The 15,274-nt window shown below is 41.0% G+C and overlaps 1 protein-coding gene across 2 annotated transcripts in view; it reads right to left on the bottom strand.

The window, feature by feature from the left end:
- The window catches only part of kif2c (kinesin family member 2C), a 75,855-nt gene that overhangs the window by 41,471 nt on the left and 19,110 nt on the right, over positions 1-15,274 (bottom strand). For both annotated transcript variants that reach the window (XM_073062885.1, XM_073062886.1), the window contains exons 2-3: positions 9,735-9,829; positions 505-588 (exon numbers count right to left, since the gene is read on the bottom strand). In XM_073062885.1, the coding sequence (XP_072918986.1) occupies positions 505-588; positions 9,735-9,829 (179 nt within the window). The remainder of the gene's footprint in view (positions 1-504; positions 589-9,734; positions 9,830-15,274) is intronic.

The following is a 15,274-nucleotide window of genomic DNA, read 5'->3' as shown; positions in this document are numbered from 1 at the left end:
GGTTTTTTTGTTATCGGTCTCATTTGCACCAACCAATTTTGGATACTCAGCTTTTTTCAGTCGAAAGAAAATCTTTCTGAGCTAGCTGATGCTGTAAATTAAAAAAAATTCAAGTATACTTATAGTAGCTCATAATTCAGATAGATTCTTTTTAAGTATATTACTGAAGATTGATAAATGGATTTAAGGGCATAAAAGTAAAAATGTCAACCTGACATGCTTGATTCTTTGGTGCCAGAGTCAATAGGGAGCACAAGAACTGGGTTTCTAGCGAGTAAATTGGGAACACAGCAAACATTAACTGGTGACGTAGATGTTGATTATCAGTTTTACTGTTTCAATCACAAAATAACTCCAGAATCGATCGACCTACACCTGTTCATAAGCAACACTTTTCTCCACTTACAGTATATCATTATGGAAAAATGAGATACCACTCAAAATAAGGAGATCACAGCAACTAAAATAAACATATTTCCCAAGAGCTAAGAATTTAAAACTTACCCGGGTGTTCCTTCTTGGTACACTTGGAGGTGGCATCTTTTCTACTAAGTTAGGATTTAACAATAGTAAGCTTTCAATGTCAATCTGAAGGTAAAAGAAATATATTCAGAGCTCACTTAAATCAATATAAAACCTTTGTATAAGTACTGACCACATATATAATTTGGCCATTGCTTATGGAGTTGAACAGTACAAATGTCTTTATCCCAAGACTAGAGTTTAAAGTAAATTTATTAACAAAGTATGTACTGCATGTTACCATATACTAACCTAAGATTCATTTTCTTGCATGTATTCACAATAAAAGAAATACAATAGAATCAATGAAAAATTGCACACAAGACTGACCAAGAACCAACGTGTAAAAGACAAACTGGACAAATAAAATAATAAATAGTAACAACACGTAATACTGAGAACACAAGTTATCAGTAAATGCCTTAATGCTTGCCCCTATATCATCAATATTCAAAGCAATCCTAATCCTTTTCCTACCATGCCATAACTCAATGGAAGTGGGTGGGTGGAGAAAGCAAAAAATACCCAAAAGCATTATCAAATTCCAGCTCTTCCTGTTATGTTTTGTAACTCCAAAACATAAAACTAATTGAAAGAAAAACAAGGGATAAGCATGGCTTTGTGTGGAGCAGGTCGTGTCTTACCAACTTGACTTAAGTTTCTTTAAAAACAAGGTGACGAGAGAGATTAATGATGGTTGGACAGTGGATGTTGTCCGCATAAATTTTAGTAAGGCCCTTGCTTGACAAAGTTCTCAAGGGAGGCTAATTCAGAAGATGAAGATACATGAGATCAGTGGCGAATTAGAGGGTAGTGGTTGAAAGAACTTGTTCGAGCTGGAGGGCTGTAATGTGATGGGATCAGGGATCTGTGCTGGAACCTCTGCTGTATGTAATGTACATAAATGACCTGGATGAAAATGTAGATGGGTGGGTTAGTGAATTTGTGGATGATACCAATATTGGTCAAGATGTGGATAGTATAGAAGACTAGCAAAAGAATACAGCACAATATACAGTGATGCTAGAACGTTTTTGAACCCCGTTGAATTTTCTGTTTCTGCATAAATGACCTTAAAATGTGATCAGATCTTCACGCATGCCCTAAAACAAGGTATAGAGAACTCAATTAAATAAATAACACAAAACACTATATTTATTTATTGATCCAATGTAGTTGTTGGAAAAATAATGTGATCCTTTGTTTTCAATGACTGGTGTGAACCCCCAACTCCCGTATAGCAATAACTTCAACCGTAAATATCTGGACTGTTGATCAGTCTTGCATGTTGGCTTGGAGGAATTTTAGGCCATTCCTCCCTACAAAACTGCTTCAACTCTGGAATGTTGGTGGGCTTCCTTGCATGCACTGTTTGCTTCATGTCCTTCCACACCATTCCTATAGGATAAAGGTCAGGACTCACAGCTATTCCAAAACACGAATGTTCTTTTTTAAAAACTATTCTGATGTTGCTTGACTCTAGTCTTTCAGATCATTATCTTGTTGCATTATCCAACTTCTATTAAGCTTCAGGTGACAGACTGCTACCCTGACATTCTCCTGCACAATTCTGAATTAATTGTTGCCTCAGCAATTGCAAACTGCCCAGGCCCTGAGGAAGCAAAGCAGCCGCAAACCATGATGCTCCTTCCACCATGTTTTACAGTTGGGATGAGGTTTTGGTGTTGGTGTGCAGTGCTCTCTTTCCTCCAAACACAGCAATGTGCATTTTTGCTAAAAAAGTTCAACTTTTGTCTCATGAGATTCTAAACTGGAGAAGGGCAATTTTGTGGAAATGAGAAAGGATCTAGGAAGATCAGATTGGGATAAGTTGTTCTTTGGCAAGGATGTGTTCAGTAAGTGGAAGGCCTTCAAAGGCGAAATTTTGAGAGTGCAGAGTTTGCATGTTCCTGCCAGGATTAAAGGCAAAGTTAACAGGCATAAGGAACCTTGGTTTTCAAGGAATATTGGCGATCTGGTTAAGAAAAAGAGAGAGGTGTATAGCAGGTATAGGTAACAAGGAACAAATGAGGTACTTGAAGAGTATAGAAAATGTAAGAAAGTACTAAAGAAGGAAATCAGGAAGGCAAAAAGACATGAGGTTTCTTTGACAGATAATGTGAAGGTAAACCCAAAGGGTTTCTACAAGTATATTAGGAGTAAAAGGATAGTAAGGGACAAAATTGGTCCCCTAGAAGATCAGAGTGGTCTTCTATGTGTGGAGCCTCAAGAGATGGGGGAGATCTTAACAGTTTTTTTGCATCAGTATTTACTCAGGAAACTGGCATTGCATATATGGAAGGAAGGGAAACTAGCAGTAGTGTCATGGAACATATAGAGATTAAAGAGGAGGAAGTTCTTGCTGCCTTACAGAGAATAAAGGTAGATAAATCCCCCGGGCCTGACATGATATTTCCTCGGACCTTGAGAGAGACTAGTGTAGAAATTGCAGGGGCCCTGGCAAAAATATTTAAAATGTCCTTAGCCACGGGTGCGGTGCCAGAGGATTGGAGGGTAGCTCATGTTGTTCCGTTGTTTAAAAAAGGCTCCAAAAGTAAACCAGGTGATTACAGGCTGGTGAGCCTGACATCAGTAGTAGGTCAGTTATTGGAAGGTGTTCTGAGAGATCGGATATACAAGTATTTGGACAGCCAAGGGCTGATTAAGGATAGTCAGCATGGCTTTGTTTAATGAACCTTGTAGAGTTTTTCGAGGAGGTTACCAAGAAAGTAGATGAAGGAAAGGCTGTGGATGTTGTCTACATGGACTTTAGTAAGGCCTTTGACAAGGTCCCACATGGGAAGTTATTTCAGAAGGTTCACACACTAGGTATCCATGGAGAGGTTGTAAACTGGATTTGAAATTGGCTGTGTAGGAGAAGACAGAGTTTTGGTGGATGTACAAAAAAGCTGGATGAACTCAGCAGGTCGGGCAGCATCCGTTGAAAGAAGCAGTCAACGTTTCAGGTCGAGACCCTTCATCAGGACTAAAGAAGGAAGGGGCAGGGGCCCTATAAAGAAGGTGGGGGGAGGGTGGAAAACCAATCAGAGGAAAGATCAAGGGGTGGGAGAGGGGAAGCAGGAAGGGGATAGGCAAGAGAGGTGAAGAAGGAATCTAAGGGGAAAGCACTATGGATAGTAGAAGAAGGCAGAGTCATGAGAGGTGACAGGCAGCTAGAAGAGGAGACAGTGAAGGTGGGATGGGGGAAGGGAGAGGGAGGGAATTACCGGAAGTTGGAGAATTCCCCACCACTAAGGACATCTTTCCCTCTCTACCCCTCTCTGCTTTTCGCAGGGATCGTTCCCTCTGTGACTGCCTGGTCCACACGTCCGTCCCCACAGAGCTCCCACCTGGCACTTATCCCTGCAAGCGTGAGTGCTACACCTGTCCCTACACCTCATCTCTTACCACCATTCAGGGCCCCAAACAGTCCTTCCAGGTGGGGCAACACTTCACTTGTGAGTCTGTTGGGGTAATCTATTGCATCTGGTGCTCCTGGTGCGGCCTCCTCTACATCGATGAAACCCGATGCAGATTGGGGGGCTGCTTCGTCGAGCACCTACACTCCGTCCACCACAACAGACAAGATCTCTCAGTTGCCACTCACTTCAACTCTCCTTCAAATTCCCATTCGGATATGTCCATACATAATGCCAAGAGGAGGCCAAATTTCGGTTGGAGGAACAACATCTCATATACCGCCTGGGTAGTCTCCAGCCCCTTGGTATGAACATCGAATTCTCCAACTTCTGGTAATTCCCTCCCTCTCCCTTTTTGCATCCCACCTTCACTCTGTCTTCTCTTCTAGCTGCCTATCCCCTCCCTGCTTCCCCTCCCCCACCCCTTGATCTTTCCTCTGATTGGTTTTCCACCCTCCCTCCACTTTCTTTATAGGGCCCCTGTCCCCTCCATCTTTAGTCCTGACGAAGGGTCTCGACCCGAAACATTGACTGCTTCTTTCAACAGATGCTGCCCGACCTGCTGAGTTCATCCAGCCTTTTTGTACTTCTTGATTTGACCACAGCATCGGCAGTGTACTTTGAGTTTTAGTGGATGACTGTTTCTCAGACTGGAGGCTTGTGACTAGTGGTGTGCCTCAGGGATCTGTGCTGGAATCATTGTTGTTTGTTGTCTATATCAATGATCTAGATGATAATGTGGTAAATTGGATCAGCAAGTTTGCTGATGACACTAAGATTGGAGGTGTTATGGACAGTGAGGAAGGCTTTCAAAGCTTGCAGAGGGATCTAGACCAACTGGAAAAATGGGCCAGAAAATGGCAGATGGAATTTAATGCCGACAAGTGTGAGGTGTTGCATTTTGGAAGGACAAATCAAGGTAGGACATACACAGTAAATGGTAGGGCACTGAGGACCGTGGAGGAACAAAGTTATCTGGGAGTTCAGATATATAATTCCCTGAAAGTGATGTCACAGGTAGATAGGGTTGTAAAGGTGGCTTTTGGTATCTTGAAATTCATAAATCAAAGTACTGAGTATAGGAGTCGGGATGTTATGGTGAGGTTGTATAAGACATTGGTGAGGCCCAATTTGGAGTATTGTGTGCAGTTCTGGTCACTTAACTATAGAAAGGATAACAGTAAGATTGAAAGAGTGCAGAGAAGATTTACTGGGATGTTGCTGGGTCTTCAGGAGTTGAGTTACAGGGAGTTGAACAGGTTAGGACTTTACTCCTTGGAGCATAGAAGAATGAGGGGAGATTTGATAGAGGTTTACAGAATTATGAGGGGTACAGACAGAGTAAATGCGAGTAGGCTCTTTCCACTTAGATTAGGAGAGATAAATACGAGAGGATATGGCTTTAGGGTGAAAGGGGAAAGGTTTAGGGGGAACTTCTTCACTCAGAGTGGTGGGAGTGTGGAATGAGCTGCCATCAGACATGGTAAATGTGGGCTCACTCTTAAGGTTAAAGGTTTGAAAGCGCCATGGTTTTCAAGGGAAATTAGAAACTTGGTTCAGAAAAAGAGGGATGTCTACAATAGATATAGGCAGCATGGAGTAAAGGAATTGCTCGAGGAATATAAAGAATGTAAAAGGAATCTTAAGAAAGAGATTAGAAAAGCTAAAAGAAGATACGAGTTTGGTTTGGCAAATCAGGTGGAAGTAAATCCGAAAGGTTTCTACAGTTATATTAAAAGCAAGAGGATAGTGAGGGATAAAATTGGTCCCTTAGAGAATCAGGGTGGTCAGCTATGTGTGGAGCCGAGGGAGATGGGAGAGATTTTGAATGATTTCTTCTCTTCGGTATTCACTAAGGAGAAGGATATTGAATTGTGTAAGGTGTGGGAAACAAGTAAGGAAGTTATGGAACCTATGACAATTAAAGAGGTGGAAGTAATGGCGCTTTTAAGAAATTTAAAAGTGGATAAATCTCCGGGTCCTGACAGGATATTCCCCAGGACCTTGAGGGAAGTTTGTGTAGAGATAGCAGGAGCTCTGACGGAGATCTTTCAGATGTCGTTAGAAACGGGGATTGTGCCGGAGGATTGGCGTATTGCTCATGTGGTTCCATTGTTTAAAAAGGGTTCTAGAAGTAAGCCTAGCAATTATAGACCTGTCAGTTTGACATCAGTGGAGGGTAAATTAATGGAAAGTATTCTTAGAGATAGTATTTATAATTATCTAGATAGACAGGATCTGATTAGGAGTGGCCAGCATGGATTTGTGCGTGGAAGGTCATGTTTGACAAACCTTATTGAATTTTTTGAAGAAGTTACGAGGAATGTTGATGAGGGTAAGGCAGTGGATGTAGTCTATATGGACTTCAGCAAGGCCTTTGACAAAGTTCCACATGGAAGGTTAGTTAAGAAGGTTCAGTCGTTAGGTATTAATGCTGGAGTAATAAAATGGATTCAACAGTGGCTAGATGGAAAATGCCAGAGAGTAGTGGTGGATAATTGTTTATCGGGATGGAGGCCGGTGACTAGCAGGGTGCCTCAGGGATCTGTTTTGGGCCCAATGTTGTTTGTAATATACATAAATGATCTGGATGATGGGGTGGTAAATTGGATTAGTAAGTATGCCGATGATACTAAGGTAGGAGGTGTTGTGGATAATGAGGTGGGTTTTCGAAGCTTGCAGGGAGATTTATGCCGGTTAGAAGAATGGGCTGAACGTTGGCAGATGGAGTTTAATGCTGAGAAGTGTGAGGTTCTACATTTTGGCAGGAATAATCCAAATAGAACATACAGGGTAAATGGTAGGGCATTGAGGAATGCAGTGGAACAGAGAGATCTAGGAATAACAGTGCATAGTTCCCTGAAGATGGAGTCTCATGTAGATAGGGTGGTGAAGAAGGCTTTTGGAACGCTGGCCTTTATAAATCAGAGCATTGAGTACAGAAGTTGGGATGTAATGTTAAAATTGTACAAGGCATTGGTAAGGCCAAATTTGGAATATTGTGTACAGTTCTGGTCACCGAATTATAGGAAAGATATCAATAAATTAGAGAGAGTGCAGAAATGATTTACTAGGATGTTACCTGGGTTTCAGCACTTAAGTTACAGAGAAAGGTTGAACAAGTTAGGTCTCTATTCATTGGAGCGTAGAAGGTTGAGGGGGGATTTGATCGAGGTATTTAAAATGTTGAGAGGGATAGATAGAGTTGAAGTGAATAGGCTGTTTCCATTGAGAGTAGGGGAGATTCAAACGAGAGGACATGATTTGAGAGTTAGGGAGCAAAAGTTTAAGGGAAACACGAGGGGGTATTTCTTTACTCAGAGAGTGATAGCTGTGTGGAATGAGCTTCCTGTAGAAGAAGTAGAGGCCAGTTCAGTTGTGTCATTTAAGGTAAAATTGGATAGGTATATGGACAGGAAAGGAGTGGAGGATTACGGGCTGAGTGCGGGTAGGTGGGACTAGGTGAGATTAAGAGTTTGGCACGGACTAGGAGGGCCGAGATGGCCTGTTTCCGTGCTGTGATTGTTATATGGTTATATGGTTAGTTTTAAAAATAAATTGAATAGATACATGGATGGGAGAGGTCTGGAGGGTTATGGACTGGGTGCAGTTCAATGGGACTAGCAGAATCGTTTTGGCACAGACTATAAGGGCCGAATGGCCTGTTTTCTGTGCTGCAGTGTTTTGTGGTTCTATGGTGTCCACAAAACATCGTCTCAAAAGTGTAGTAGAACATCCAGGTGGTCTTTTGCAAACTTGAGATATGCAGAAATGTTTTTCTTTTTGGAGAGATGCAGTTTCCTCTGGTGTCCTTCGATGAACATCATTCTTATATATAGGGACACATGAACAGAGACTTTACCAGATTCTGGAGATTTTTCAGGTCTTTTGCTGTTACATCTGGGTTCTTTTTAACCTCCTTCAACATTGCACATTGTGCTCTTGGTGTGATCTTTGTAGGACGCACACACCTAAGAAGAGTAGCAACAGTACTAATTTTCTTCCATTTACAGACAATTTCTCTTACTGATGAACTCTCAGGTCCTTAAAAATGCTTTTGTAGCCTTTTCCAGCTTGATGCATCTCTACAGTTCTTCTAAGGTTTTCTGAAAGTTGTTTTGATCGAGGTATGGAGGCACATAAGCAGATCTTTCTTGAGAAGAGCAGGCTCTGTCAGTAACCTGACTGTGTATTTTCCATAGGGCAGGGCCCCTCTACAACCCACACCTCCAATCTCATCTCATTGATTGAAACACCTGACTCCAAATAGCTTTTGTAGAAGGCATTACCCCAGAGGTTCACATACTTTTCCCAACAAATACATGCAATATTGGATCATTTTTCATATTATGAACAAGCGTGATGCTTTTTGTGTTGTGTTATTTATTTAATTGCTTTTTCTTTATCTAGCTTTAGGACTTTCGCGAGAATCTAATTGCATTTTAGATCATACTACGCAGAAATAGAGAAAATTCTACAGGGTTCACAAACTTTCAAGCACCACTGTAGATTAGTTGCAGATATAGGCTGAGAAACAGCAGATGGAGTTTAACCCAGGTAAATTTCAGTTGTTGCACCTTGGGAGGGCAAATGCAAGGTAGTACATTTTAAGGGCAAGGTCTTTAACCATGTTGCTAAGCAGAGAGATCCTGTGATCCAAGTTCACAACTCGTTGAAAGTGGCTATACAGGTTGATTTCGTGGTTAAGGCGGCTTATGGAATGCTTGCTTTTGCTAGTTGAGTGAGGCATTGAGTTCAAAGGTCAGATGGTTATCGTGCAACTTTATAAAAACTCTTGTTAGGCCACATCTGGAATATTGTGTAAAGTTCTGGGCACCCCACAAATAGGGAGGATGTTGAGGTTTTGCAGAGGGTGCAGAAAAGGTTCACTAGGATGCTGCTTGGTTAGAGAGCACGTGCTATCACAAGAGGCTGGACAAACTTGGGTTGTTTTCACTGGAGCACCAGAGGCTGACGGAGATCTGACAGGTTTAGATTTGAGAAGCATAGATAGAGTAGACAGTGTGTATCTGTTTCTCAGTGTTGAAATGTCTAATACCAGAGGGCACTCAGAGGGGGTAGGTTCAAGGGAATCTGAAGGGGAAGTTGTGTTTTTTCTTACTCAAGAGTCGTGAATGTCTGGAATGTGTTGCCTGGGTGCAAAGACAAATACATTAGAGGGGTTTGGATAAGCACATGGATGCAAGAAGATGGAGGGATATCGTCATAGTGTAGGTAGGAGGGATTAGTGATTGGAAGTTTTTGATTTGCTTTTTAACTGGTATAGCACAACACTGTGGGCCAAATGGCCTATTCCTGTGCTGTACTCTATGTTCTATAGTTTGGAGATGCTGCTTGTGAAGGTTAGTGTTGAGCATGCTGGGATGAGCAGTACAACTGCTCAGAGATAAGAGGTTCAAGTCTACATCCAGGCTACCAGGAAATTAAGGATAATTGCCAAGAATTAATAGAGGCTGTCCCATATATTAAAAGGCTTGCTGGAATACTGTCTCCCAGTGAATATGAAGGATACTGCCATCTTTCTCAATCTGACTGCACAACTCTCAGAACAAAGTGCAGGCAGAGTCTATAAAATACTTGGTCTACTTATCTGCAAGGACCACGAGCATTATATCAAGTCAACACTCTCAGGAAACTAGGGAAAGCCATACAAGTTAAACCAATAGTCTGCATCAGTCTCCGTGGCCTACATTATATGACATGGAAAAATATCAGAAATGAACAATACTGCTATCTCACTGCAAAAAAAAAAACTTTTGGCAGAAGACTTACATCTTTGGCTTTGCTAATGGAGTCCTCCAGCCATTCGACTCTTACACAAGATTTCTCAGTATTCAGCTCAGTTATACCTGCATCTTGTATCATCCCTATGAAAAAAAGATGCCATATCAAAAATGAATTAATGGAAAAACAAAATACATTTCCTTCATCCAAACCAGAATAACATTGTTAGCTCTTAAATTCAGCATCCATTCAAAAGTAGTTTGACATGCTTAAGGTATTTTCCTTAAAATATAGGCAATAAGTTGATGACAGTCGCTCCCACCTTAGAAAACCTTGCACAATTCTTTAAAATATCAGCAGTGTCTAAATAGGGAGAATTGTCCCACATATAGATACAGCAATGCCATTCACTGAATCAAATTTTGTGAAGCTCCTCCATTTCTAAAACATTAAAATCAGTGAAACACGGAATGCACTCTAATTTGGAGACTAGCTACCACCTTGACTAAGATGACTGAGCCTTGAAACACAAACTGCCAGTTTGCATTTGCAGAAGGTAGCAAGTGAACAGACAAGAATAATTTTGATTTTGTCCTCATCAGTCTGCATGAGACAGATCTGTCCATTTCAACCCTGGTAGAAGAAACCAATGCATAGTCCTTAGTGACAGTCCTTTCTTCATGTTAAAACCATGCCAAATCGGATAAAGCCCAAATCAAACCTTGCAGCTCAAAATAGGGTATTAAAGAGACACCGTGGATCACCAGCAGAAATGTAAACATGGAGCAGTGCATCCTTCATGCTATCAATACTATCAGGACAGGGCATGAACTCATTTGCACCTGGCATATATCAAATAGCAAGTACAACAGGACCAATATTTTCAAAAGACAAAGATCATGTACTGGACAGATCCAAGCAATCTCGCAATCATATTTAAACTGTAGCCGTTCAACATGGTTACGAATTGAGATTGACAATTGTTACGTACCCCGTAACTGGGTGTCTAACCAGCAGAGAAAGAAGAATCCGTTGGAGTCTGGTGGTACTATATTCAAAAGTGTTTATTAGTAAAATAAGCAAATCAATATCAATAATGCAAATATATAGATAATACACGTTAGCAATAATAAACCTAAAAATGTGGGAATAATAATAAGCAATAATAAATAAGCTCTATCGATGTCTAGGGGATAATGAATTGTCATAGAAAAGTATAAAGTTCAGTTCAGTTCATACGTGCTGAGGTAGATATTAGTTGTTGTGTTGTAATCGTTGGAGAGAGAGAGAGAGAGAGCGAGCGAGATGTAACAGCTACAGTCAGGCAAACCTTCCTTTGCGTTCTTGATCCGTCGTGTCCTTGTTGTGGTCATTCAGTTATGACCTCTCTGTCCTTCAGCTAGACCGTTCTTCTGTGGTGGACTCGTCACTCTGGCGTGAGTGGACACACACACAAGTCCCCACCGGCCCTGCTATAACACTGAGTTTAACTGACCAATCTCTTTGTTCGGTCTCCGATGCTCCACACCTTCCCGTGGGTTCCAACACTCAATCAGTGTCCACTAGTGTGTCTCCTGGTGTGTCTGAGGGGTGTCTCTCCAGACCTCACTTTTATCCCTACTCACGGGGTCTCAGTTGTCAATCAATTTTGAATGGCTGTGTCCATTAAACCAGCCCACTCCGGCTGTCCAGTGAGGAATTTTAATGAATAGAATGGTATAAGATAAATAACCCTCTCAGAAGTCACAAGTCTCTCAGATGTCATAATACGGTGAATCAACAAGTCTCTCTCCCCTCCCTTATCTCTCTCTTATCTGTAGCAGATGTTCTTGCATGTTTTCTTTTCCAAAAAAATCTCCATCTTCAGTACTGTAGGTCCCAATATCTAACACACATCAAATGAATGATCTATCTCAGAGCCTTTAATAAAAAATGAAGTTTTCAGACAATTACAGACTCATTCCACATGACATCAAGAAATAGCAAAAGAATGCCAGGAATAGTAAAAGGCTATGGAGCAAAATAACGTCCCAAGAACAGCAGTGATAACCTGTGCTCTTAGTCACTGCACCTCTGACTAAGAATTCACATGTACCCCCAGCTATTCCATTTGGTGTTCCTTATGTGGTCTCTTTACATTGGTGAGACCATGTTGAGACCAGGTGATCACTTTGCAGAACAACTGCACTTTATTCACAAAAACCAGCGATCCTCTTGTTGGATGTCATTTCAGCTCTCTTTCCCATTCCTACACAGACCTGTCTGTTCTCAGCCTACTGTACTTCATTACCAGGGCGAGGCCAAACACAAACTAGGACAACAGCTCATATTCTATTTGGTTAGCCTAAAGTTTAATGAATGAAATGAACACTGAATCTTCCAATTTCAGGTAACCAACAACCCTTGAGCTCCTTTCCAACTCCTGCCAGTCCACCCAGGTTCTCTGACTTTTCCCCTACTATCCCCGTTTTCACCTACCTATCACCCACATATGTAGCCACATACAATGTAGGCTCAATTTTCCCATCTCCCACCCACATCTGGTTTCATCTGCTCACCTCCACTACCTGGTTCCATGACCAGCCTGTTTCTAACCTCTCCTCCCTCACCTGGCTTCAGCTGCCTAGTTTTCCTCTCCTTATCACCTACCAGCCTGTCTCAACATTCCTCTCTCCCCACCTGGCTCCATCTCAATAGCCCTCCCTCATCTAGCTCCATCTATCACCCACTAGCTTCTGTCATCCCCCTTGTCATCTTCTCTCTGTGCTGATGCAAGGTCTCAGCTGAAAAATTTGACCTTCCCTTTGCCTCCACCAGTACTGCTGGACTTTCTAAGTTCTTCCAGCAGGTTGTTTTTTTGTTCTTCTAGCAAGCTGTTTCTGTTCAGTTGCAACATCTATTTGACAATGTTGAAAACTGTCCACCAAAAACAGGACCAATCCAATCTTGTCAATTACCACCCAGTCTTCTTCAAATTGGGATTATTGAGATAATGTCGGCTTCCACCAAAGTCCACTTACTCACCAATGCCCAGTTTGGATCTGCTGGGTCCACTCAGTCACAGGTATCTCATCCTTATCAAACAGAAACCAGTCAACTGAATTTGGGTGAGCATAACAATAAAACAGCCTGATAAAAGTGAAGTATTTCCCTGCTGGTTTCAGTGGCTGGAGTTAAATGTCACAGAAACATGATGGTAGTTATTAGAAATAAAGACATCTACAGGAACAATTTAGGGCAGCGTGCTCAGCCAAACCATCATCAGCAGTTACTTCACAGACCCTCCCTCCAACACCATAAGGTCTGAAGAGGGGAAGCTTGCTAATGATTGCATAATTTTCAATTCTATTTGCAAACCGGCAGCAAACTGATATCCACACATAGCAAGATCTAGACAAGGTTCAGACATAGTTTAAAAACAGTGGGAAATAACATTTGCACCACAGAAGTGCTATATCTGTTTATTTCTATCTTCAACAAGAGATTCTAATTAACATATTCTTGACATTCAATGGCATTACCAAACTTTCCACCATCAAAATCTTGGGGGCTATTATTGACCAGAAACTTAACTGGCCTGCCACAAATGCTGCAGCTACAAGAACAAGCAAGAAACCCCGTATCGTGCAGCATCTTCTGAAAATTAGATTTTCTGCTATCTATGGTATATGGCACAAATAACTAATGTGATGGTATACTCTCACATGCCCTGATGCATATAGCTCCATCAACTCTCAGGAAGCTCAACACAAAGCGGGATAAAGTAACTCCACATACTATCCCCAACACTTATCTTCTCTCCACACGACAGCCACTGTGCTCCACTTACAAAATCAACTGCAGCAACTTCAACCAGGCTGCTCTGACAGCACTTAAGCCCAAAATCACTACCATCAAGAATAAGAAAATAGTATGCTGACTTGGAGATCCATCATTGGTCTTTGATGTCACCAAGTCCAAATCCTGGAACATACTTCCTTCCCAAAACAGAGTATAGCTCACCAGGGCTTCAAGGTTAATAGCATAAGCAATAAATGGTGACTCTGCCAGCATGACAATCCCAGAAAGTGAATAAAGCTTTTCTTCAAAAAGCTTGAACAGCATTTATCCTAGACTACTCATGGGAATAATTCTAAAATGACAAAATTATACATAAATCTCAGTCTAAGGCAGGGGCTGCCAACCTTTTACATACCATGTGTCAATTTTTTCACACACGAGTTCAGATGCACTATACAACTCTTGTAACCCCATTCAATTTTTGTAAAAATATGTTAATACAGACATATTTAACATTTTTACATGATACATTGATTTAATATAAAAAGATAAATATTACTGACCTTGATCAGACTTTCAACAAATATATTTTGTCTTCTTTTGATTTCTTCCTTTTTCTTAATCACATATTCTTTCCGTAACTCAGACCCAAGCACTAGCTTCAATTTTCCTTCTATTTCAGTCTGATGTTGTGCTTTATAGTGTCTATTAAGATCATGTCTTCTATTATGTGAGGAAGTGTCTTCACAATCAATGGGTTTTCCTGATGGACCCGCTATAAATAAGAACTAATTTTCCCACTGTTCATTGAATTCACGCTTGCTATCACTTTCTGCTTTTCTTGTGCACCGTGGTGGGTAACTGAATGTAAAAACAAGGCCCAATTTTCGAAAAAGTACAAAACTACAAATGTTCACAAAGGACAACTCCGTAGCGCATGAGCGTCAATTGTAAACTAACTGGCAAAAACCTGCGACGCACCGACATTCTTGTTATAGATTTTTTCCCCCTACAAATTGGTTTTTGGTTAATACTTTTTGCATGAGTAGGCTTACTTATTTATTATCACTGGGGTGCAATGCGCCACTTTTGGTGCACGCACCATAGGTTGGCCATCCCTCGTCTAAGATATACATTCCCTGTATTTCTTTATATGCTAATTATAGAGTAATTGAACTCAGTCATTTTATTTATTGAAATACAAAAAAGTTTATGTAAAAGATTTAAGTTCTTCAAAAATTCAGTTACTTGCAACTTAAGTTGAATATTGTTTATTTGTAATATACAGTATAAATAATCCGGATGAAAAAGTAGGTTCAAAGGTCAAAACTTCAAAGTAAACTTATTATCAAAGTATGTATATGTTACTATGTACTACCCTGAGATAAATTTTTTGCAGGCATTCACAGTGGAACAAAGAAATACAACAGAGTCAATGAAAAACTACACACAATGACTGACAACCAATATGCAAAAGGTGGCAAACCGCGCAAGCACAAAAAAGTAAATAAATGATACTGAGAACATGAGTTGTAAAGCACTTGAAAACGAGTTCACTGGTTATAGCGCAAACACAAGGAAATCTGCAGATGCTGGAAATTCAACCAACACACACAAAATGCAGGTGGAACACAGCAGGCCAGACAGCGTCTATAAGGAGAAGCACTGTCGATGTTTCGGGCCGAGACCCTTCGTCAGGACTAACTGAAAGGAAAGATAGTAAGAGATTTGAAAGTAGTGGGGGGAGGGGGAAATGCGAAATGATAGGAGAAGACCGGAGGGGGTGGGATGAAGCTAAGAGCTGGAAA

The sequence above is a fragment of the Hemitrygon akajei genome, chromosome 12 (genome assembly GCF_048418815.1).
Source record: "Hemitrygon akajei chromosome 12, sHemAka1.3, whole genome shotgun sequence".
Taxonomy (NCBI): Eukaryota; Metazoa; Chordata; class Chondrichthyes; order Myliobatiformes; family Dasyatidae; genus Hemitrygon; species Hemitrygon akajei.
The sequence above is the reverse complement of the archived record's forward strand: the minus strand, read 5'-3'. Positions and strand labels throughout refer to the sequence as shown.